This window comes from Hyperolius riggenbachi, chromosome 6, assembly GCF_040937935.1.
Source record: "Hyperolius riggenbachi isolate aHypRig1 chromosome 6, aHypRig1.pri, whole genome shotgun sequence".
Lineage (NCBI taxonomy): Eukaryota > Metazoa > Chordata > Amphibia > Anura > Hyperoliidae > Hyperolius > Hyperolius riggenbachi.
The window spans coordinates 136,853,157-136,879,180 of NC_090651.1; the positions used below are offsets into that span (position 1 = coordinate 136,853,157).

At 46.7% G+C, this 26,024-nt stretch overlaps 1 protein-coding gene and 1 long non-coding RNA gene across 2 annotated transcripts in view; both read left to right on the top strand.

Moving 5' to 3' along the window:
* Positions 1 to 1,080: 1,080 nt before the first annotated feature.
* LOC137522074 (tyrosine-protein kinase receptor-like) overlaps positions 1,081 to 26,024 on the top strand; it is a 230,588-nt gene continuing 205,644 nt past the window's right edge. The window contains exons 1-2 of the mRNA XM_068242100.1: positions 1,081 to 1,261; positions 5,987 to 6,080. Of these exons, the coding sequence (XP_068098201.1) occupies positions 5,993 to 6,080 (88 nt within the window). The 5' untranslated portion in view covers positions 1,081 to 1,261; positions 5,987 to 5,992. The remainder of the gene's footprint in view (positions 1,262 to 5,986; positions 6,081 to 26,024) is intronic.
* On the top strand, positions 7,791 to 24,757 carry LOC137521130 (uncharacterized). The gene is made up of 3 exons (XR_011022051.1): positions 7,791 to 9,280; positions 19,181 to 19,265; positions 22,334 to 24,757. It is a non-coding gene; the product is annotated as an uncharacterized lncRNA (long non-coding RNA).

A 26,024-nucleotide genomic window follows, 5' to 3' on the forward strand; every position in this document is an offset into this window, starting at 1 on the left:
CCTGCTGATGTATTAGGATGCTGTAGTGTCTAAATAGCACCAGAAACAAGCATGGAGCTAATCTGTCAGATGTGACAATAATGTCACAAACACCTGATCTGCGGCATGCTTGTTCAGGGGCTACTGCTGAAAGTATTAGAGGCAGAGGATCATAAATATGGCAGCCTCCATATCTCTCTTGCTTCAGTTGCCCTTTAACATACTTCGCCAGGTTCGCAGCCTACTGCACATATGCAGTGGCGTAGCTAAGGAGCTGTGGGCCCCGATGCAAGTTTTACAATGGGGCCCCCCATGCACTCTATACATAACAATTGATACGGCGCACCAAAACCTGACACTGTCAACTACAGTGTCAGAGGTGCAAGAAGGGGATGGGGAACAGTTTGTCAATGTTTACCACTATTCAAAGTATCTGTAGAAGTGATTACTATGAGCACAGGACCAATTGAGAGCTAATACTGTAGTTGAGATTGAGCCCTTCGGGGCCCCTCTGGCCCAAGGGCCCCGATGCGGTCGCTACCTCTGCACCCCCTATTGCTACGCCCCTGCACATATGCAAAAGGCTGTGAAGGCGGAGCTTAATGGTGGCCACTAATGATCCAATCTTTTTCATCCAATCTTACCAAATCTATGTAGTATAAGGGTAAAGTGAGTGAATATACTGAATGGATACGTTAGACAGTTACCTTATATTATATAGAAATGGTAAGATTGGATCATTAGTGGCCAGCTTAAAACGGAAGGGGACGGGGCTTATCGCGACCAAATGGGGGGCGGGAATGCTTTTCGATTTGGAGGCGGGGCTTTGCAGCGGCAGCAGAGGAACATTTTGGCCAATGTCTGGCTGCTCAGGACAAAGTCTGGCCCTGGAAATGACTGATCACGTATTATTGCTACCACAAGGAATTTACATCCGTTTTTTTTTTAAGTAATATCAGCCCAGGATGAGCGTCAAACCGCCAGAAACTGATTTCTGCTCTCAGAAATCTAATTCTATGGCATCTATTTTACCTTCAAAGTGTCATTTCTACGAGCGGCCGCTAGGGGGAGCTCCGGGATGTAGCCGTCTCTACTATCAGGACAGCCGGTCTCTATGGCTGCTTGTTCCTGGAGCCGGTGTATGTCGGGCCTGACTGAGAGCTCCTAGCTGTCGGGGATACGGAGAGAGGGTTGCACGTCTGTCTCCGCCGTTGCTGCTGCTCTGTCTGCGAGGAGGTCGGTCGCGTGCCAGGATGACGTCATAGCTGCTACTGTGACGCAGGTGGGCCTCACGTGTACCGCTGAGGATGGCACCTGCAGTGACACGTGACCACTGCTCCTCCATCTGCTATTGCTGTGCCATGCTAGTGGATGGAGGGGAGGCATTATGTGCAACAGGGAAAGATGAGGGAGTGCGCCGTGCTGTATATACTGCTGCAGGTGCATCATGCAGTTATGTATTCAGGCGTGCACATGCCTACCCACACTCCAATTTTACCACTGCCATGTGGTATGTGACTCTGAGCTTACTTGCATAATCTGTGTTTAGCATTCAAAGTCTGTTGGCCGTCATGTTACATGGAGGCAGTAAAAGTGGCTTGTGATTGGCAAATCAATTTTGGATGTGTGTATGCACCCTAAGGAGCGTACATTTGAAATCGGCGCCGGTAGACTTGGGCGCAGGATACAGCGGTATATGGCTGATCCTGCTTCTGCACAAGTCCGGGCCGATTTAATTACTATTCCCCCTCCAGGCCGACATGGATAGTGGGGGAATGAAATAATTCGGCTTCCAGTGATTGCTGGAGGCCGAATTATTATGTTTTTAAGCAACTTCGGCTCTGTCTTCTGACGGAGCCGATGTTACTCACTGAGCGCTTCAATAGGAATGATTCCTATTGAAGTCTATGGAGGCGCCGGCTGCGCCCAAATATAGCAGCGCTGAAAAGCACTGCTACGCCCTAAGGAGGCCACTAACTATCCAATTTGTAGTGGAAAAATTGTTTGAGCTCTCAGACATTCTGATTGGATTGGTTGTAAATAATCTGTTGATGGGCACATTCGATTACAAACAATTATAAAAAAAAATAAAAAAAAATCAGTTGTCCGATTGGATGTTTGTCAAATCAAAATTTGGCTTTTCTTGTTGGTTGTGATAGGAAGCAAAGATTGGTCTGTTGATGGTGTAGTGAACAATTTTTTTTTCCAATTAGAATTTATTGATCGCTTGAACGATTTTTCACTAGAATTTAGATTGTTAGTGGCCACCTTTTACTTTACCTGTTACTTTGCCCCTCCCTCTACTTTAATGTGATGTACACAGGGCCCAACTGTTTAGAGTACTCTGGCCTCGGAGCAGTGCTTTTTAGCGCTGCTAGATTTGGGCGCAGCCGGCGCCTCCATAGACTACAATAGGAATCACTCCTATTGCAGCGCTCAGTGAGTAACGTCGGCTCCGTCAGAAGACTGAGCCGGGGTTGCTTAAAAAATACAATAATTCGTCCTCCAGCAATCGCTGGAAGCCGAATTAGTTCATTCCCCCACTATCCATGGCGGCCTGGAGGGGGAATAGAAATTAAAAACTTGTGCAGAAGCAGGATCCGCCATATACCGCTGTATCCTGCGCCCAAGTCTACGGCGCCGATTTAAAATGTACTCCTCTGGCCTGCCCCTTAGAATGTGGCTGCTTCTCCCCTCCCTATTGTTGCCTAGTAGGAGGCTCCATCCCCATCTCTAGGCATTACTGCCTTCTTTCTGGCAGCATGATTATAATTCGAGCAAAGCTGCTGCAGCCATCATCTTGTTACCTAAAGCTAGGCATTGTAACACTGGTCTGCCCCTCAGTATGTCACTGCTGCTGCCCTCTTCAATGCTACTGGTGCTGTATGTATGTCCCTGTGTCTGCACACTGGCCCAAATGTTCAAGCCCTTTGCCCTTCAGCTTACCTCCTTGGTATGTCCTAGAAGATTGTAAGTGTATTGCGTCATCACGCTAGCAACATGTTAGTCGTGTGCAATAGAACTTGCAGTGTCTGAAACAGCTGATTATCAGCTGGTTTTGGAGACATGCGCATTTGCCCTGTAATTTTGTGCTGCACTGCCAGCAGGCCACATTGAAAGCTGCATAAAGGAGTGTACCATTCCTTGTTTGGAGTGCAGCTTTCTCCATACATAGTGCTCTATTGCTTGCTGTGGCACTGAAGTAAAGGTGCAGTCCGTACAGAGAATGGGCAGCGCGTACGCAGAAAGGAGCAGTCCGTCTGCAGAATTCTACAATCCGTACAGAGAATGGTGCAGACCTTTAGACAGCTTAAGGTGTGGTTTCCAGGCAGGGCAGCACAAAATGTAGGGCAAATGCTCATGTCCCTGAAATCAGCTGATAATCGGCTATTTCAGAGACTGAAAGTTCTTTTGCGAATGTGCAGGAGTAACATGGAGCAAGCGTGATGTCACAATATGTTATCAAAAGAACAGGACAACAGTGCCGATCCTTTGCTTTTGATTCCATTGATGATCCTGGGAGCTGCTGTATCGATCGAGGCACATGGCAACTGTAAGGTGGTTGAGTGCACCAGTTGTTCTACTCACTGTGACACAATATGGTTATGTTATGGCATTTAGGAGAAGCCAACTATCTAGGGCATACCGACACACCAGCAGTCTGAGTCGGCACATAGCTTCTGCAGCCCCCACCTCATCCACTGCAACTTAGGGTGCATACACACATGCTATTTTGATTGGCAGATCACTGTCCAATTTTACTACCTCCATGTAGTAGGAAGGTCAACAGATTGTGGATTGTATGCAGTGTTCTCCCCAGAAATTCTTTTCAGCCGGGTGGCATGACACAGTAGCCGGGTGGGGAAGTAAGGTCCCTTTTACACTAGGAAATGCAATCGCGAAACCTACAATTTCCACTACCCGCAATTGCAACATATAGCTGCCGGGAACGGAGCACGATCGCCCACCAATTGCGATTCAGAAAAAAACGACGAATGCTAGTGGGAAAGGAGCACGGCGATTAACATGTTATCATGGTTCTCATTGTGATCTGCAAAACTGCTGCGATACGCTTTCTGAAGCAGATCGCAGCTAGTGGAAAAGGGCCCTAAGGTCAATATAGTGCATTGTAATATACTGGGGCACATTACTGAGCACAGAGCAGTGTAGTATATTGGGGTACTTTTAGAGAAGAGAGGAAAGAGCAGAGCAAGAGAAGAAAGGGAGGAGAGGAAAGTTAGAGCAAGAAGAGAGAGAAGGTGAAAGACAGCAAAAGTGAGAGTTTGACCCCATGGGATTGTGGTTGTGGTCAGTTTGGCTGGCTTGCAGCTGTTCGACATCATAGTAAGTAGGACCAGGGCGCTAGCGTGAGATGCAGGTGGAGCAGGGCCCAGCAGCCGAGGGGCCGGAAGGGCCCCAGAAAATTCAACAGTGAAGGGCCTAGCTCCAGCCATGGCACCTGTGCAGAGCTCAGTGCCCAGCAATGGATAGGTGTGCCAGTGCATTATATATTATAAATTTATATATGGGATGTGGATGTATATACTGATATAAATATACACCTGATGACAGATATACATCCTGCTACATATGGACAGATATTAACCTAATGATGCAGCATGCTCTCATATATGCCCCATCCATCATGCACATGATTTGTCATGCATGATGACACAGGAGGGTCTGCACAGCGACACAGGAGGGTCTGCACAGCGACAGCTGCATGATGACACATGGGGGCTGCATGGTGTGACATGGGGGTTGCACGATGACACATGGAGGCTGCATGATAAGGGGTTGCATGGTGAGTCGGTGACACATGGATGATGTTGACACTGGGGGGCTGTATGATGAGGGACTGCATGGTGACCGTGACACATGGGGGTTGCATGATGATACACGGGGGCTGTAAGATGAGAGGCTGCAGGTGTTCCCTCCCCCTTCAAATAAGATGATTAAACCTTTTGGATGGTTTGCTGGGTGACCTCTCCCTTCCCCCTGGGTCTGGCTGAAGCAAAGGCCACAGACCTGCTCCCCCTGGGCCCCGGCGCGCCTCTGATCCCAGCTGTCAGCACAATCAATTATTCTAGATATTCCTAATAACTGCACCTTTATTACTAGCCAGAGGATTCTTCTACGCAGCAGACAGGGGGAGTCGGTGCTAATGGTACGGTCTGTTCCAACTTTCACACACTGAATGGCGTCAGGCGGGGTCTTGCATACCTGGAAACAGTAGCAATGTATTTCCGATGCGGAGGGCTGGGCACGTGGGTGGCCAGAGTGAGGCAGTGAGGTTCCTGGGCCCGCGGTCGCAACAACGTGTGTGGCGGCCACTCAGCTGCTGAGGCTCAGTGTTGTTTCCCAAGCGAGCCTCCGACTTCCCCAGCTTGCGTCCTGGCAGCCAAGTGGTGCGACTGCATGGTTGCAATGAGCGGTGTTCTGGCGTCTCGTGCTTGAAGCTGGGAGCCCGGTGCAGCTGGTGGTCGACTTCCCTTGCTGTCCTTGATGCTGAGGTGCATCTTCTGGTCCCTCCATGTGTCAGTAGCCATCCCAGGGCTCAGCTCATCCGGTACTGCAGCCGACTTCAAGTCTATGTGGGTAGCCGTCCCGTAGCCGGCTCCTGCAGCACAGATACACAGTGCGCCCTGGATGTCCAGTAAGCCCCTCCCCCCCCACGCCTCCATCCCGTAAAAAGGAGATAGTGCTGTGGGAAGGAAAGTGGATAGAAGGGCCAGAGTGCCTGTGTGTCACGCAGCCCTCTTACGGCGCTTGTATTAAAAAAAAGTCCTGCCTGACTTTTGGCAGCCGGGCGGGGATTTAAAACACCCAGGCGGCCCACCCACCTAATTAGGCCTGGGGAGAACACTGTGTATGAACAGATTGTGCAGGTAAGCTCTTATACCACATGGAAGTAGTAAAATTGGCCAATCAAAATTGCATGTGTGTGTACCAGGCTTTAGCATGGACATTAACTGCTTTCTGGACTCACCACCTATCATTTGCCCAGGTCTGGATGAAGAAAGAAGAGCCTGTGGTGACCAGTCCCAGTGCAGTGGTGGCCTTCGACAGCTTGACCATGACGCCTGGTGAGGGATCGCTTGGTAAGTATGGTGCACTGCTTTTTACCCACTGCCACTTCTCATTGGATGGATTTTTATTTATTTATTTTTTGTTCAGTCACTGTGGGCCTGATTTGCAAAACTTGGTGAGCATTGATAAAGGGTACCACAACCGAAGGGTTGTGGTAAAAATGATTGCAGCACTGTGTAGGTAGTAATCAGCACATACCTGCTCATCCTCCTGCCCCCCTCCATCTGCCGCCGTTCTCACTCTATACATGCCGGTGTGCGGCGACTTTACTGAACTTTGCCCCGGACATACTGCGCCCTGTGTGCGCAGTATGTCCTTCCCCCTTCACTTCTGGCCGGCGCACAGTGCGAGACTCAGAAGCACGCTGACCCCTCTGTGCTGCGTGTGCGCTCCATTACACCGAGCGTCACATGCTAATCATGCTGCAATCATTTTTACCACAACCCTTCGGTTGTGGTATCCTTTAATGGGGGAACAAATCCTTTGTACTAACTTTTATTTATATTGTAGATATTGCTGCAAATGCTCGGGCCTCCATCTTTGCCGCATTGATGGGATTGTGACCTAAAGCACAGATACTTACCTATAAAGAGGGAAGTCTATGGATCCTGCAGAGTTTTCCCATGTCCTCCTCCAGATCTTCCCCGTTGCCCAGTACTCTCTTGAAGTCCAGGTCTTTGCTCCCCTCTGAGCAATAGCACCTTGTTTAACCTCCTTGGCGGTAACCCCGGCGGTAGTTCGGGGTAAGCCGCGCAGGAGGTTTTCTCCGGCCCTGCTGGACCGATTTGTTTAATTTTTTTTTTTGCTGGACGCAGCTAGCACTTTGCTAGCTGCGTCAGCACACCGATCGCCGCCGCCCCGCACTCGATCGCCGGTATCCGGCACGCCGCGCCCCCCCCCCCCTGGGCTCGCTACATGATATAAGAAAAAAAAAAAAAGACTGCTGCGCTCCCTCCTGGCTGAATTTTTTATACCGCCAGGGGGGTTAAAGGTAACCTTAAGTCAAAAATAAAAAATGAGTTTTACTCACCTGGGGCTTTCCTCAGCCCTCTGCAGCTGATCGGTACCCACGTAGAGTCGCTCTGATGCTCCTGGACCTACTTCCAGTTTCGCCGTCACAGCCGTCAAGCTGGGAACGCGAGTGATTCTTCGCGTTCCCAGCTACAATAGCACCCCCTATACTGCTATTGCGGCAAGGAAGGGTGCTATTGTAGCTGGGAACGCAAAGAATCACTCGCGTTCCCAGCCCGGAAGTAACCGCCGGTCCAGGAGCATCAGAGCGACTCTACGTGGGTACCGATCAGCTGCAGGGGGCTGAGGGAAGCCCCAGGTGAATAAAACTCATTTTTTATTTTTGACTTAAGGTTACCTTTACTGTAAACCTAAAGTCAAGTAAAATAATGAGATTAACTCACCTGGGGCTTCCCTCAGCCCCCTGCAGCCGATCGGTGCCCTCGCAGCCCCGCGCCGATGGTCCGCAATAGCAGCATAGGGGGCGATATACAGGCTGGGAACGCGAAGAATCACTCGCGTTCCCATGCCTGTCGGCCGGTGACGGCCAAACCGGAAGTGTTCACCGGCGGGTCCTGGACCATCGGAGCGGGGCTGCGAGGGCACCGATTGGCTGCAGGGGGCTGAGGGAAACCCCAGGTGAGTTAATCTTTTTTTTTTTTTTTTTTATTTGACTTTAGGTTCACTTTAAGGGACCCAGCAGAAAACCTCATAGGGAAATTCTGCTAACGTGATTGGGTGGACGGCACCCTCTTGAACCAGGGCTGTGGAGTCAGTACAAAAATCTTCCAACTCCGACTCCTCCGTTTCTGAAACCACGACTCCCACTCCAACTCCGGGTACCCAAAATTGCACAGACTCCGACTTCTCGACTCCGACTCCTTAGTCTAATACTTAACAGGGCTGTGGATTTTGTACAAAAATCATGCGACTCCTGACTCCTCAGTTTCTGAAACCACGACTCAGACTCCAACTCCGACTCCACAGCCCTGTCTTGAACTGCTAGGTTTCAGATGTAGTAAACTACCCCCCTTCTGTAATTTGAAACCACTATAATATAGTAACTGAATCAGGAGGCTCTACATGTGCTTATCAAATATATGCAATACAAAACCGCTTGATATCCCCTATTAAAACTCCAATTAAAACCATAAAGACAGGAGGGGAGCACTCCATCACACTTTTCCACTTATCACCATCAGGTCATGCTCAATAGTGGTCACTCAGCCTATGCAAACCACATTGGCCACCGATATGGTTGATAATACGTGGACCCACCACCTCACTTGGTTAAAGACGATCAATTGGGATTTATTTAGTATTTAAAAGTGTACAGAAAAAGGGTAGTCGTAGGTAAGCCAGACATCAAAGTTTATATCACACAGAGTTCAGGCCGAGATTTACCTCACAGGAGTTGCAGCGAGGGACATGCTGGGAGCTTGGGGCTGGACAAAGCCCCCGGTAAGTAGCACTTATTTTGCTTTATAATTGCCTGATAACTCCTTTAAAGCATATAGTATACGGCCTTAGGCCCCAGATTCAGCCAGGCCTCTTAAAGAGACACTGAAGCGGAAAAAAATTGTAATATAATGAATTGGTTGTGTAGTATGGATAATTACTAGAACATTAGAAGCAAAGAAAATATTCTCATATTTTTACTTTCAGTTTTTATAGTGTTTTTATAACATTCTATCATTCTCAGTTTATTGTATAATTTGCAGTTTATACACTACTCAGCATTCTAAATGCTTTTACAGAGCAGCCCAGCAAACTTTTGACCTGGCTTCTGGCAGAGAAAAAGAAAATAGTGACTGACACTTGAGATAACAACTTCAGAAGAGGAGCTCTCTGCGTCTTTGAAAGTCTTGGAGCTCAGTGGCTTTTTTGCATAGATAACAGGAGTTTCTTAACTCTTCCTGTATTGGAAACAATATTAGACACATATCTCTGCTCCTAATGTTTTATTTCTTAGCTGTACTACACATATATTTTTTTTTCCACTTCAGTGTCTCTTTAAGTAAATAGCTATACAGTTATGTCAGAGAAACTGAGAAACTGATTGAAAGTCCTTTACATAGTGCACTTACCTGGTTTTGTTGTCCACAAGGGATATTGCGGCCCGAAACTGCCTTCTGACTCACACCAGCAGTGGACGTGTGGCCAAACTAGTTGACTTTGGAATGGCATGTGACATTTACAGGTAAGAATCTAAAGTCTGAGTATTACGCTGTGGTACCATCCTGATTTATAACTATTACCACTAGGGCTTGTAAACACAAGTATGAAACAGGTGCATACTCGTACATGGAGGGAAGTGTGGGCCTAAAGAGGACCCTGGTCAGCGGTGGGGTTGAGGATGACATGGGAAGCCTCTGGGGCAATTTGTAGTTGCTAAAAAGTTAATCTGTGGATAAGATAAAGATATATCTCTTTTGCAAAAAGATATGGAGGCTGCCATATTTATTTCCTTTTAAAACAAAACCAGTAGCCTGGCAGTCTTCCTGGTCCCGTGTCTTTAATATTTTAGCCATAGACGCTGAACAAACATGCAGCAGATCAGGTACTCTGACTCAGGTTTTACTGGATTAGCCATATGCTTGTTTCAGAGTTTTGACTCAAGATACTACGTATGCCAGAAGAGCAACAGGACTGCCAGGCAAGTGGCATTGTTTACAGAGAAATACATTTGGCAGCCCCCATATCACTCTCACCTCGGTTTCCCTTTAAGAGAAAAGCTAATTACATAACTGCCTGTCTTTTTGTATTGTACCATGTAACCTTTTTATAATGCTCTGTCTGGAGTATTTTTTCCATCTCGCTGTCCCTCTCAGAAAATGCGTAAGATGTGTGGTTGTTTTTTTTTTTTGTTTGTTTTTTTCCTTTAGAGCAAGTTACTCTCGAAAGGGAGTGCCTGTTAAAGCGGACCCAAACCAAACAATTTTTTTTTAATTAAAAATATTTAGTTGCACCACTCTGACACATACAAAGATAAATAAACACTCCTTCAAACCTATGAGCATTTCAGTGCATGCTTTTCACCCTTCTCTTTTCAACTAGGATTATACTGGGGGCAGCCATTAGCAATTCCTCCATTGCCGGACACCAACTACTCCACCAGTTTGCCATTTTTTTCCCTGGCAATTTGGAAGGAAGGGAGGGGTTCCTCCAATAAATGTAAAATATTTTATATTTGTCATCATGCAGCTGAAAAAAGGCTGCTATTTATTATTATTATTATTATTATTTAGAAAATAGATTTTATTTCTGAAATCTTATATTTTTAATTTGGGTCCACTTTAAGTGGATGCCACCTGAAGCCTTTGTAGAAGGAATATTTACCTCCAAGACCGACTCCTGGTAACTAATACACTGATGTCATTTATTCACTACCCACAGGGCCGGTTCTAGCTCCAATGGGGCCCCAGTGCAAAAGTAACTTGGGGGGGGGGGGGGGCCTTGACCCCTCCTCCTTCCCCAACCACTGATGGAACCCCCCCCCCCCGTCTCCATCAGACTGGCCAGCTGTGCTCCCCAGTGTTAGGTAGCCCCCCCCCCCTCCAGTATAGATGGCCAGTAGTGTTCCCCAGGATTAGGTAGCCCAGAATAGATAGCTAGATGTGCCCCCATGATTGGGTAGCCCTCCAGTATAGATAGATGTGCCCCATAAATAGATAGCCTCCCCCTCCAGTAGAGTTAGCCAGATGTGTCCCCATCCACACATGATTAGGTAGCCCCCCTTCCCCCAATATAGATGGATGTGCCCCCCAGGATTAGGCAGCCCCCCTCTCAGAATAGATAGCTAGATGTGCCCTCATGATTAGGTAGTCCCCCCCCCCCCCAGTGTAAATAACTAGATGTGCCCCCATAAATAGGTAGCCCCCCTTCAATAGAGGTATCCAGATGTGCCCCCCACATGATTAGTTAGCTCCCCATCAAGATAGCTAGAGGTGTCCCCTGGATTGAGTTGCCGCCTCCTCATATGCAGTGTGGTGGGCATCGCAACAAAAGGACCAGGATACTACTCATCTATCAGCGTCGTTGGGAAGTCTAGAAAGGTTTCTCCACTTCACACAGTCACGGCGTCTCTTCTCAGAATCCTCCAGTGGTGCAGTACTGAGGCGCCACTAGATAGTAGCAGAGAGGAGACGCTGTGACTGAAAGAAGTGGAGAAGACTTTCTGGACTTCCCAAAGACGCTGACAGGTGAGTAGCAGGCACGTGCAGAGGGGGGTGCTGAGGATGCTCCAGCACCCCCCTTTTTGTAAGATCCACTAATGTGGCCCCTTCACACTGAACTTCCTTTTTGTAGTGCCTGGAAAGTACTTAATGGCCGGCAGCAAGGTTGCCAAGCGTTATTTGGACACATGTACTTAACCTGCTGAGCGGTCTGGACGAGCTCAGCTCGTCCAACACCGCCAGAGGCTGCCGCTCAGGCCCTGCTGGGCCGATTTGCACGAAATAAAAAGCAGCACACGCAGCCGGCACTTTGCCAGCCGCGTGTGCTGCCTGATCGCCGCTGCGGCGATCCGCCGCGTGCAGCGGCGAAAGAGGGTCCCCCCAGCCGCCCGAGCCCAGCGTAGCCGGAACAAACAGTTCCGGCCAGCGCTAAGGGCTGGATCGGAGGCGGCTGACGTCAAGACGTCGGCTGACGTCCATGACGTCACTCCGCTCGTCGCCATGGCGACGAGGGAAGCGAAACACGGAGGGCCGCTCATTGCGGCCTTCCGTGTTATCTCTTGCCGCCGGAGGCGATCGGAAGATCGCCTCCGGAGCGCCCTCTAGTGGGCTTTCATGCAGCCAACTTTGAGTTGGCTGCATGAAATAGTTTTTTTTTTATTTAAAAAAAACCCTCCCGCAGCCACCCTGGCGATTTAATCAGAACGCCAGGGTGGTTAAAAATTGACATTGTTTTAATGTTGAGGCCAGCTCTGCACTGTCCCCCAGTGCCCGTCTCTTTTTCCCCAGTCAGCACCAAATTGTGGCTCTGTGATTGGTCAGAGCTGTGTGGATGCTCCGCCCTCCTTCTTCCCTCCTTGCTTGCATCCTCGGAACAGCTACACTCACTCACTGTACATCCCAAATGCACATGGAAGGAATGCTAGAAGGAGAGTGTCACGATATGAGACTGTATATATCTGTGGAAATTTGTTTGTACAAACTGATAAGCTCACACGTCTTCCCTGTTGATAAAACACACTGCACAGGGCAGATCAAACAAAAGCATTCAGCTTCAATGTGCAAGTGCAGTCCGGCTAGCTAACCAGAGAGCAGAGACCAGCAGCCAATCAGCTCCTCCCATCTCCAGCGTCCATGTGTTCTCTCTGCCCTCTCCATCTGCTGTCAGTGCAGTTGCTTTCCCTGGTGGGTGCTTTGCAGGTAGGGACATTACTAGCTACTCAGACAGTGTTTTGACTGAAAGCGTTCCATAGGCTGTGGCAACTCTGGTTGCAGTGGGTATTTTTACAGCTTAGTTTTTTGTAGTTATGGGAGCCTCCTTTGTTTGGGGGAGATCATGAGTGTTGGTGATCTTATTAAAATCCCACAGTTAAATTCCAAACTTTTGTGGATGAAAGTTACCCTTCCCTGCATCACATATCTCGAATGGTGAAGTGTACCATCTGTAGAATTGGTTCTAACTAGCAAGAGAGGACCACCAGACACCAGGGTTTACTTTATGTAGGAGGAAAGGTGGCCATAAGATGCCAGGGTGTGGTACACCATATGTACAATTAAGGCATGGCTAAAGGTGTGGCAGGGGCATATGTTAATGTGCCTCTTTGCTGGCTTCAAAAGTTGAGAGGTGTGCAGCTGTCACTGCAGCTCGTCCCCGTGGAATGGGAAGTCAGGCCATGTTCCGTGTGACATCACAGGCTGCACCTGGCAGATGTAGTCACAGTCTGCTGGGTGATGTCACTGCTTGGATGGCCCCCACTAGTCCTACCAACAATGTGATCCTCATTCCTGCAGGTATGTGCCCTGTGCCCACCTCACATGACACTGAGGTCTGGGATTTCCTGGGACAATGAGCCTGAGGAGAGCAGTATTATCTCCTATAATTCCTCACTCCACGGTCTCTTCGGCTGATGCATCTGGCCAGTAAATGTATTGGAAGGTGCCGGGGAAATAAATCAGCATTCCAGTTTTTAATTATTTGCCAGTGGGTCAGCAATGCCCATAGGAAATCCACATGAGCACAGTATACAGAATAAATAGTGCCCTGGCTGGAGCATGGTCCTGTGTAGTCTGGTAATTTAACAAAACTGGAGGGGAGGTCTCTGCAGGCCTGAGACCCCAGCTCTACTCATCTACTACTGTACTTCCATTACTAGTGACCCCCTCTTCCCCTAATGGATTCTTCTATCTCATGGGGTACTGTGACCTTACATTAGACTATAGCTATGGTAGGATTAGATTGTGAGCTTCTCTGATGAGTCAGTGACATGACTCTGTACTCTGTAATGTGCTGCAGAAGATGTCAGTGCTATATAAATACATAATAATAATATGGTAGGACATTACACTATAACTATGGTAGGATTAGATTGTGAGCTTCTCTGATGGCAGTCAGTGATATGGCTATGTACTCTGTACAGTGCTGCAGAAAATGTCAGAGCTACAAAAATACATAATAATTATATGGTTGGACATTAGACTATGACTATGGTAGGATTACATTGTGAGCTCCTCTGAGGACAGTAAGTGACATGACTATGTACTCTGTAATGTGCTGAAGGAGATGACAGTGCTATATAAATACATAATAATAATATGGTAGGACATTACACTATAACTATGGTAGGATTAGCTTGTGAGCTCCTCTGAGGACAGTCAGTGACATTACTATGTACTCTGTACAGTGCTGCAGAAAATGTCAGAGCTACAAAAATACATATTAATTATATGGTTAGACATTAGACTAGGGTAGGATTACATTGTGAGCTCCTCTGAGAACAGTCAGTGACATGACTATGTACTCTGTAAAGTGCTGCAGAAGATATCAGTGCTACATAATAATAATAATAATAATAATAATAATAATAATCTGGTAGGACATTACACTATGACTATAGTAGGATTAGATTGTGAGCACCTCTGAGGACAGTCAGTGACAGGACTATGTACTCTGTAATGTGCTGCAGGAGATGCCAATGCCATATAAATACTAAGGAATAATAAACATTATAATAATGTACAGTTTAATTCCACCTTCAACTCTACTTAATATTTTGCCTCTGACTCCTGTCGGTCCAAAAAATTGTGTTTTTTGGGTCTTTTGTCAGTTAAAATTTGGTTGGCAGTAAAAATTTGGTTGGCAACCCTGGCTGGCAGCTGCCCGCCGCTGTCAGATCTGCAGGCCAGGGATAGAGTCACAGAGCCTAAAGATCTTCCTGTTTTTACCACGTCTTTGGGGTAAGACGTAATTTGCCTGCCAGCTGTTGCTGTGGCTGGATAGTGTACTGGTTGTGCCTCTGACACAGGAGACTAGGGTTCAAATCTTTGCTCCTCCTGTCCAGTAAGCCAGAACCTATTTAGTAAGGAGCCCTTGGGCCAGACTCAGCAACACTGCTACTGCCTACTGAGTGCCCTCTAGTGGCTGCAGCTCAAGCGCTTTGGTCGGACAGGAGAAAAGCTCAATATAAATGTTATTGTTTTGTTTTATAGTAATTTGGCCTCAGTCTTTTGACGGCGCCCAAAATACTGTCTGAGCACAGCTAAAGCCAATTGCTGCTTTGGAAAGAATGGGGAGGGAGGGTGGTAGAAATATTCAGAGGCCCACTTGCTGCTTTCTTGGGGGGAGATGTGAAAGCAATTCTGGTGATGGCAGCACGTATGGGGGCTTTGCTATTAACTGCTGTTAACTGATATGATATGAATGGATTACACAAAATCAATTGAATTTCAGCGCCAGGGAATATGTTGGAGCTTTATAAAACAATAATAATAATAATAATAATTTCAGAATCGTAATTTATGCATAGATGTAATTGTGAAAATGTAGTCATCATAATTACCAGATTACGATCATCACGTTTGAAATAGGGCCCCTTTTTTAAAATTTGAGCACCCCCCACTTAAGGAGCCTCTGCACGGCCCTGGTGAGTAGTACCCTCAGGGACCCTTCTGTTGCTCTGCCCACCGCACAGCACATTGGGAGGAGAGCACTCGGGGAGCTCCTGCCTGCTGCTGGCTACCCTCCTTTACCCACACAACTTATGCCGCATATCTGCGGCTGACCAAGATCCACTTGCTTGGGGGGCCCTTATGGACTCTGGGGCCTGGGGGCAATTGCCCCACTTGCCTGTATTGTAGCGCTGGCCCTGACTACTAACGCTTCTTTTTCTAAACACAGCTATAACTAGGACTTTGACTGTCTGCCATTAAGTGGTTAGGATTTTCTGCCACCACCTGTGACATATCAGATCATAGTGAAAGCTGCTAAGGTGTGTGTGTGTGTGTGTGTGTGTGTGTGTGTGTGTGTGTGTGTGTGTGTGTGTGTGTGTGTGTGTGTGTGTGTGTGTGTGTGTGTGTGTGTGTGTGTGTGTGTGTGTGTGTATTAGTGGTTATTAAATGAAGCTGCATTCAGCATCCTCACTAGAAGGAATTTTTTTCCTTAATAACTCCAGGATAACAAACACTAGCCGAGAAAAGTACCAGGGAAAAGTATACCACACACTGGGTCCGTATGGACAAGCCCTATAAGTACATAGACATACAAGCGTATCACTTGTTCAATATAAATTCTAAAATAGATGAACATGGAATCACATAGTTATGTGTTTTCCTCAGATGGGGTTACTGATATAGCTATACAATGAAAGCTGCTAGATATGGAGGTCTTTGCTGATCCCCCACACTCCTGGCGTCGCCTATCAGAGTATGGTGTAGCTATTCCATACAAAATGCACAATCAGACCCCACTGACACTGAAAGATGCACTCCAAAAAACTCCTATCATAAATGATTCATATTACAGCACTTGTACTATAGAGCACGATCCACTTTGTATATACCTCCTTTGCCATTCTGAATGTATGCACTGTTACCTAGTGAGAACTCCATATCTGGGCTACTAGTCCCCTACATTTATGATAGGAATTTTTTTGGAGTGCATCTTTCAGTGTCAGTGGGGTCTGATTGTGCATTTTGTATGGAATAGCTACACCATACTCTGATAGGCGACGCCAGGAGTGTGGGGGATCAGCAAAGACCTCCATATCTAGCAGCTTTCACTGTATAGCTATATCAGTAACCCCATCTGAGGAAAACACATAACTATGTGATTCCATGTTCATCTATTTTAGAATTTATATTGAACAAGTGATACGCTTGTATGTCTATGTACTTATAGGGCTTGTCCATACGGACCCAGTGTGTGGTAACTCCAGGATAACCCAGGTTTATTCAAAAGGAAAATGTGACTGCAGTCCCAAAACCTTTGGATTTTTTAAAGACAATCTTTAAAAAATCCAGTCCACATTAACGGTTTCGCTTATGCTATTCCCTGTGGATTCTCAAAGATCACTGGAGATGTCCAATACTGGAGATACTTACCTAAGAAGAGGTGAGCCACTGGATTCTCCAGAAACTTCCCTCATTTTCTTTGAGACCATCACAGTTGCAGGGACCCTCTGAAAGTTTGTGGCTGCGCTCATCTTTGTGTAAGAGTACAGTTGTCCTGCTCATACATGGTGGGGGAGCGGGCTCCACTTTAAGCAAGGAAAAAATAGGTCAAGTTTGCTTTACATAATATTAGTCTTTAGGCCATAAAAGTATAGTTAAGACTTCCAATCTGTTACAGGTTCTTTGGAGTGCTGCTGTGGGAGTTCTTCTCATTAGTATATATGCCGTACCCATGCAAAATCAACCAAGAGGTGCTGGAATTTGTAACGAGTAGTGAACGTATGAATCCCCCCCCCCCCCCTCCCAAAAGATTCCCCAGGACTAGTGTAAGTGTTTCTTCAAGTTGAGGGCCAGTAAGAGCCTCTCTGGCTGATGTGATTATAAATAGTGTAACACAGGGCTCTTCCTTTCATTGTTTTGTTACTGACCTGAATGAAACCAAACAATACCAAAACTGTCTGGAAGGGGTTCAGTGCTTCATTGCTATCAGCAGACCAGCACGGGGCAATGGACTGTAAAAGGGGCAATAGCTGTTTCTAAAGTGTCCTGAACTCTGGATCACCTTTTTTCTTTTTCTTTATTTATTTATTTATTTATTTTTTCCCCATTTTTTTTTATTTTTTATTTTTTTTTAATAAACCTGAAGTCGCATAAAAAACGCAAGTTCGATACTTACCTCAGTAGGGGGAAAGCTCTAGATCATGGGTGCCAACACTTTTTCGGCTTACGAGCTACTCTAAAATTTGCCGAGTCCAGGAGATCTACCAACATTTAGGTAGCTAGGTATAGGTGCTTTCAGTATAGATAGCTAGGTATAGTGTAGTTAGGTGCCTTCATTATATATAGCTAGGTGTAGGGGCCTTCTGTATAGGTAGTCAGGTACAGCATGGTAAGGTGTAGGTGCCTTCAGTGTGTATATATAGCTAGGTGTAGGGGCCTTCTGTATAGGTATCCAGGTACAGTATGGTTGGGTGTCGGTGCCTTCAGTGTATATATAGCTAGGTGTAGTGGCCTTTTGTATGGGTAGCCAGGTACAGTATGGTTGGGTGTCGGTGCCTTCAGTATATATAGCTAGGTGTAGTGGCCTTCTGTATAGGTAGCCAGGTACAGCATGGTTGGGTGTAGGTGCCTTCAGTATATATAGCTAGGTGTAGTGGCCTTCTGTATAGGTAGCCAGGTACAGCATGGTTAGGTGTAGGTGCCTTCAGTGTATATATAGCTAGGTGCAGGGGTCTGGGCCACTTACCTCCCTCCAGTTCCAGCGGGGTGGCTGGGGCTTGTCCTGGTCTCCCCTCCTTCAGCCGCGGTTGGAGTGCAAATGGGCGGATAAAGGAACGCTTGGGTGAAGGGGGCGGCAGGCAACGTGCGTGGATGCAGTGTGCCCAGTGCCGCCCCAGCTATGACGTTGCGGCTTCCTCCACCGCCTTTCTCCTATTGGCTACCTATCCTCTCTGCCTCCTCCGATTGACCGGCAGCAGAATCTGACAGCTGCCGACCTCAAAATTTAATGTGACGCGGGCAAATGGCCGCGATCTACCAAATGGGCAGTAGCGATCTACCGGTAGATCGCGATCCACCTATTGGGCACCCCTGCTCTAGATGGTTCTGAGGCTTTCCTGATCTTCCAAAGGCCCTCTCCTACAGCCTTTCGGCTGTGCTCCCCTCCATGTACGCAGGTGCCTGTAGTTGTGTACGTAGGTGCAGGCTCACAGTACTTCCGGCGCCTATGCAGTATCACGGAGCCACTTATGCACAGCTTTTATCTTCGTGCATGCACAGCTTTGTGCTACTGCACAGGCATGGCCGTCCATGTGCCCCTGCTTGTACACTGAGGGGAGCGTGGCCATGCAGAGGAAGAGGGACACAGCTGGCAGCAAAGGTGTCATAAACATCAGGATGCAGAGGCTTCCCCCCTACTGAGGTAAGTATGAGGTTTTTTTTGGTTTTTTTTTAAGCTTTAGGTTTACTTTAAATAAAAATTGTTTGTATGTTCTTCTCTGTAGCATGATTAGCTACTTACCTTTACTTTGTCTCTGTCAGATCCCATTCCTCAGATATTGCCACTTCTTGTTTGTGTCCTCTAAAGGTGCCCATTAACGGTACAATATTTTACTTAGATATGATCCCAGCAAATCTAATGATCACAAGTAATCGGTGGGTAATTATTGATTGTTCCCATAAACTGATTTATTAGTGTGCTTTCTCTCTTCAGTTTCGATTGTAAAATCAAACATTCATATAGACAAAATTCTGTATACCAATTAATCATAGAATTGTCTTATGTTGATTTTCGCCACATACTGGGTGGTTTTCTATACAGTTTGATCTTTAAAAAAATCAGATCGCATGATCACATCCGAGAAAAAGTATTGTACGGTTAATGGGCACCTTTAGGTAGGAAGTTGGAATATCTCAGGAATCTAAGAGCAAGTAGTGGTGGCTAACTGACCTGCTTTCTGCACTCTGTGTTTTACATATAGAATAATGACGCAGTGTTGACAGCACACACCTGATTACTGACTAAACTTCTCTACCATACTGGAGCGGATCATCTACTGCACACAGGTAGGATCTGTGACATTTGCCTTAATCAATGAAACAGTGCAAAGAGCAAATGTAAAGGACAGGTACCCAAGAAACTTTACCTTCCCCTGTGAATGTAAGATTTAAAGTATACCTGAGACGAAACTTGGGTACAATTTCATTCCAGAGCAGGAGACTTGGGCGCAGCAGTGAGCTGAAGTTACTTATAAAACACTATAATTCGGGCCTCCAGCAACTGCTGGAAGCTGAATTATTTCATTCCCCACCATCCATGGTGGCCTGGAGGGGGAATAGTATTTAACATCGATGAGAATTTTGCAGAAGCAGGAAAAGCCATACAGGCTGTATCCAGCGCCCAAGTCTCCTGTGCCAATTCCTCTCGTACGCTCGGGTACAAAATTGCATACTTAAGAAGAGGGAAGCCTCTGGATCCTAATCCTTCCCCCTGGGGGCCGAGCACAGACCCTCCTAAGTTCTCTGACGAGGGCTTGTCAGTAATTTGACCAGGGCTGCTCTCTTCTTGAGGCAAAAGAGTGGCCACGCCTGTCTTAAGCCGAACCCGCTCATGCACAAGCAGCTCCATGCTACTGTGCAGGTGTGGCCTTGCTTATGCCAGAAGCGTGCAGGCCCCGATCAGCTGGCGGATCAAAGGACAGCAAGGAAGCCTCATTAGGATGCAGAGGATACCCTCTCCTTAGGCAAGTATTATTATTATTATTGATATATATATATAATTTTTATTTTATTTTTTTAATAAATTTTGGCCCTGGGTTCTCCTCATTCTTTTATGTAAGATCTCAGGTGAACATTGGGGTACAGACATCCTGCACTCATTAGACATTTAAAATATTAATTATAAAAACCTGTAGGCCACAAAAATAGGAAATGCATAACGAGTATCTCCTAATTATCACTTCTTTTATCTGTACATAGATTTACATTTTTAAGAACATTTGACACAGGTTTGCTTTAAAGGTGCATTCATATGTACATACTGTTGCCTGCAGGGAATGGGACTCGATCCCCCAGGCGACCGTTCAGGGATGAGTGCTGTACTGACACATGGATAGACCACAGTTTATTGATGCATTCTGTTGCTATGGAAAAGGAGGCGGGACAATAGCATGGAACATGGCAGAGTGGCTTCAAGCAGGAGTGGTAAGCAGAACAATGCAGGCAGCTGAGACAATCTGGCACTATAGATCTCTCAGGGATGCATTGGGGCCACCAGACATACCCTAGATTCTCAGCAGAGGCAACTATGACCAACCACCTCAGCTGAGAACTACGCTGAAATTTAAGAGCATATATATATATATATATATAGTGAAAACTCATTTAACGTATTGTGCTCTCTGCCCGCTTCTGTCCCCACCTCCATGAGCTTCCTCCAATCGGAAGCTAAGCCGCAACCTGCGAGGTACTTCCTGGGCCCGAAACTAGAATTGCACGGAAGTGTATTGAAAAAATATGCTTCCACGCATGCGCGTCTCAGCACAAACGCAGAAAATGTTAAAAAAAAAAGCTACATCACCATAGACTTACATGACTTCCGGTCACCGTGCTTGCCGACCCCAACTCGCTGTTGTCCGCGCATCACATTGATGATGAAATGAAATCAAAATTTCCAACCTTCCTGACAGAATTTTTTTTTTCAATTTAACTTGAAAAAAAGTTAGAAAACTGATCTACATGTACCATTTTCTGAGCACTTTGGCTTAATGGAAGGTACAGGGAAATCGCAAAATGCTTGAAAAAGTGCTTTTATTAATAAATACATTGTATTTATTTCCGGCTACAAGAGTTCCTTTCCTGACTAACGTCAGGAAGTGAAAATCTTAACTGCTCAGCAAAAGCTCTTAGAGAAGAGCTCACAAAAGTGTTTTTTTAAGCACAGGGAAAAACTCAAATACAACATTGCTAAGAGAAAAAGAGATTTCCGGGAGCAGCTGCTCATAACAGTAAAACTCAACTTTTAATAGACTTCCTTAAAAAGTACTTCCATGCAGCAATAAAATTGTAGATACAGAGAGATACTTATCAAGCACATGCAGTCATAGCGGTGCGGAGGATTGACTCATTCTCCGCACCTTTATCTGACTGCATTTGCTTGATAAGTATCTCTCTGTATCTACAATTTTATTGCTGCATGGAAGTACTTTTTAAAGTAAACGGGAACCGCATTTAAAAAAAAAAAAATGAAGCAAATACTTAAGGAGAGGGAAGGCTCTGGGTTGTATAGAGCCTTCCGTCTCCTCTCTCGGGGCTCTCTATCCTGTGCTGGCTCCCCCTGTTTCAATCCCCCACCGAAAGGATATTTGGAAGTCTTCGGGAGCCGTGTCCTCCCAAAGATGTGCGGCTCCATACTGCACAGCTGTGAGCGTGCAAGAGAGTGTGCTTGCGCAGGCGCAATACAGGGCCGCCCTTCTTCAGGAGCACAGGGCTCCCTGAAGTCTCCTTTGGCCAGGTAAAGCAGTATTTGACTAATTTAGTCAAATACTGCTACCAGGCGAGCCAACACCGGAACGACGGGACCAGGAGAGGAGCCGGAAAGCTCTATAGGACCCAGAGCCTTCCCTCTCCTTGGGTATCTATCTCATTTTTTTATTTTTTTTTAAAGCGGTTCCCATTCATTTTAAGGAAGTCTATTAAAAGTTGAGTTTTACTGTTATGATGAGCTGCTTCCGGAATTCTATTTTTCTCTTAGCAATGTTGGATAAACTATACATTATTCTGGATGTTGCACCATCATTCTAAATGTTTTTGCAGCTGATATATATAGTGTGCACTCGCTACACCCAACTCCTCTGCTATATTGAAAACTCAATAAATAGCCCAGCGCTTGCGATTGCACTGGCGATTTATAATGTGAACAAAGCCTAATTCAGAAAAGGTGGTGTTCATCAACTAGAACTCATTTCTCAGTCTATCCTAAACATTGGCATGGATATGGCCGTCAAGGACTGGAGTTTAACACCTATGTTTTACAGCATGGGCATACTGTTGGGTTGCCGAGCAGTTTTGTGTATTAGTATTGATGCTGCTGTATACATCTATAACAAATCCTCACCAGCTATTATATCTTTCAGGATCCTGATGTCATCAGCAGTGAACTTCCTGTAGAAAGTGGCCCAGCTCCAGAAGACAAAGGTAGTACGCTAATGCGCCCAACCAGTTGCAACAGCATGACTCCTATGATTGGTAACCCTTCTCTCCCGGCTATGCTGGACACGCAAACCATGGAACATAAGAGAGCAGATATTCCTGAGGAATTACCGGTGGAAAACCTGGTGGGCTGGAGCCTCAGAGCCCCCACTCTGCAATGTGCTGGTGAAACTCCAGAGGTTTCATGGGCTCCATCAAACCTAATCTCCAGCACAGAGATAAAACCCCAAATGTCCCTCAAACAATACCTCTGGAACCCAACGTCCGGGTCTTGGGTTATGAAGAGCACCTCCTGACGTCCTTAACCATCCTAGTATTCAGCTAGGAGAAGACTCAGGTTCAAACCTTGGGACTGTGGGAGCTTTATCCACCTCAAGCCAGATATTTCAGCATTTCCAAAAACAAGCACCCCCTGGCCACTTTCACTTGTCTCAAGTTAGACTGCATGCAAAAAAAAAAAAAAAAAAAAAAAAAACTTTGTCACCAGTAAACACTGAACTTTCTAAGAAGTACTGACAAGATAAAGCTGAAGCCAAGAGACCAACATCAACCGCTAATGTTACATATTTCTCAGTTTAACTAGGAACCTCACTGCAACTATCCCTCTAGTAAGGCCCAATTCACATTGGCGTTTTGAGCCAAAAGGATCCAGTGAGCGGATCCGGTCTCCGCTTCACCGGATCCGGATGGCTCAGTCGTGGCCTGGTTCACATAGTGAAAACGGATCTGATCAATGATTGATCAGATCCGTTTTCATTCAGCAAATATATACCTTATTTTCAGTAGTAGCCGGCGGTAGAGGCTTTCTCTTCTTCCGCTGTGACTACACAGTCACATGACGCGGAAGACGACGGAAGCCTTTACCGCCGGCTACTACTGAAAATAAGGTATGAATAAACCCTCAAACACCCGGCACGTCGGCACATGCCCCCATCCCCTGTGGAACAGTCTGTTTATTCACTAGTTAGAAAAAACGTTCCATTTCTCATTGCCCCAATGCTGCAGTATTTTGTGTCCGGATCCATTCCGCTGGGCAGAACGGTCCGGAAAATTAGGGCCTGCAGCATTTTTTAGATCTGTGGACCGGAACGTATCCGTACCAACGGACGCATGTGAATGGATCCAATCTGTTAACATTGCATCCATTCACATCAGTTCCGTTTGTACAGTATACAGAACGATCCGGAAAAAACGCTAATGTGAACCGCGCCTAAGCCATAGAACTCTATACAAAGAACAGCTTGTCCTGCTGAAACATCTGAGTAACACTGATGATGAGATGCACCTAGGTTTAGAGGACATAAAACAGGGAAAAAATATACTAAACCTGGTGCGTCCATGGTGCAGGGTCATCTTATGGACCTTTTTGCCCCCATTTATTCTGTCCCCCTTGTGCCTTCCTTGTACCTCTTGTGTCGCTTTGTCTCCTTATTTGTCCTCGTCTCCTCATTTATCCCCATGTCCTCCTTCATCTCCATGTCCTCCAGTGTAATTTGTCCTTCTGTGTCATCTGTCTCCCATGCAGCCAGTGCGGTGTGCGCCGCTTTGGTCCGCACATAGCCTTCGACAAGCCTTGGAAAGCTATATACCAATCAGGCAGGGGTGCTGCCCCAGACCCACCAATCACAGCTGCACACTGCTCCCTTTCTTAACTGGAACCGATGATTTTTGTGGGCGAGACCACGGCTCCATCATTGGTGCACTCCCTCAGCAGCAGTAACCAGATGCCACGGTACTTCCTGCTGATTGGAGAGGCATGCACCTATCACGCCATACCTATGATGCCTAAGGGCACCCCTGGCACAGTGTCTGGGACTGGTGGCAGCAGACGCTGCAATATGAAGGAATTTGTGGGGGACACCTGGCGCCAATCCGAATGTGTTATTATTCGGACTATAAGATACACAGACACACTTTAGGGGGAGAAAAGGTGCATCTTATAGTCCGAAAAAATATGGTGCTTTTCATTACATTTAAAAGCGTATTTCAACATTGTAAGCACGTTCACTGGCCAGTTGATAAGCTAACTCTGTTTATATGAGTCTCTAAAGACAACTAAAGAACTACCGTATTTTCCGGACTATAAGACGCACTTTTTCTCCCCCAAGCGTAGGGAGAAAAAGTTCCTGCGTCTTATAGTCCAAAGACAGGGAGTCCCCGACTTGCCGATATTAACCGCTGACCTGCCGCGATGTCGGAGACTCCCTGCACTCACCGGTGTCCTAAACTTTCCCTGCATGAATGCAATTAGCGGCAGCCGCTGTCACTCGCCTCATTGCTGGAGCCTGCGGTGATGAGCTGCTGCCGGCCCCCTCCTGTCCTCGGTGTGTCCGGCGTCTGGATCGATTTCCCCCTCTGTTAATATAACAAGCAGCGGCAGCCGCGGGCATCACATACCTCATCCTTGGAACCCACGTGGTCAGGCGCTTCCCTCTCACATGCCTTCACTCTAGTGCCAGTCGCGTCTGGATGATGATGCCCGCGGCTGCCGCTGCTTGTTGTATTAACAGAGGGGGAAATCGATCCAGACGCCGGACACACCGAGGACAACACCGAGGACAGGAGGGGGCTGGCAGCGGCTCATCACCGCGGGCTCCAGTGATGAGGTGAGTGACAGCGGCTGCCACTGCCGCTAATTGCATTCATGCAGTAGGACATAGAGGGGGACATCAGGAAGACAGGAGGCAGCCAGAAGCTCATCACTGCGGGCTCCAGCGATGAAGTGAGTGATGGAGGGGGACATCAGAAGGGCACAAAGGGATACATATTAAGGACTTGAAGGGGGGCAAATGGAGGACTTAAAGAGGGATATTTAGAGGACACTCAGGGAAAAATCTGGACACAAAGTGGGACATTTGGAGGACACGAAGGGGAAAATCTGGAGGACACAAAGGGGATATGACATTGATACAAATGTCCCCCCCCCCACCCCCAATGTTTGCCCTCTAAACCTAGGTGCGTCTTATAGTCTGAAAAATACGTAAGTTCTTTGATTAAAATATACCTGAGGCAAAATGTGAAATGAGATAAACGGGTATGTGCAGTAAAAAATACTAATAACCAGGCTGTTTTACCTGCATTATTTTGTTGCCTGAAAAAGTTAATTTCTAGGCATGTAAGTGAGAGATTTTGTCTTGCCAGTAGATTGTTGGGTATATAGTAAACATCAACGATAAGCAAATTACAGACATAAGTTTCCTGGGAGAATACAACTTCTGAGGGCAGGGATAAATAAAATACATGAACTATTGATCTTTTTCTAACTTTGAGACACTTAATAGGCTGACACTGATTAGAGACTGTGAGGGCGCGATTCCACTAGAGCAGCGCGCGTCTGCGAGACGCGAACCGGCTCTTCCGAGTCTGCGGGGAAAGCACACGAATCCCATCAGCCGTGCCATGCACGGCTATGGGATCCGCAGCCTCCCGCGCCGATTCGGAAGGAAAAGCCGGCCGTATCTCTAGTGGTAGCGATTCGGCCGGCGTTACTATTGCACCCTATTGCAGAGTTTCCCCGCACTATTCGTCTGCGGGGAAACTCTGCGGATTCGCGGCGGTTTCCGCTCAAGTGGAAACGCGCCCTAAAACATTCAACCTACTTTGTAGATGTTTAAC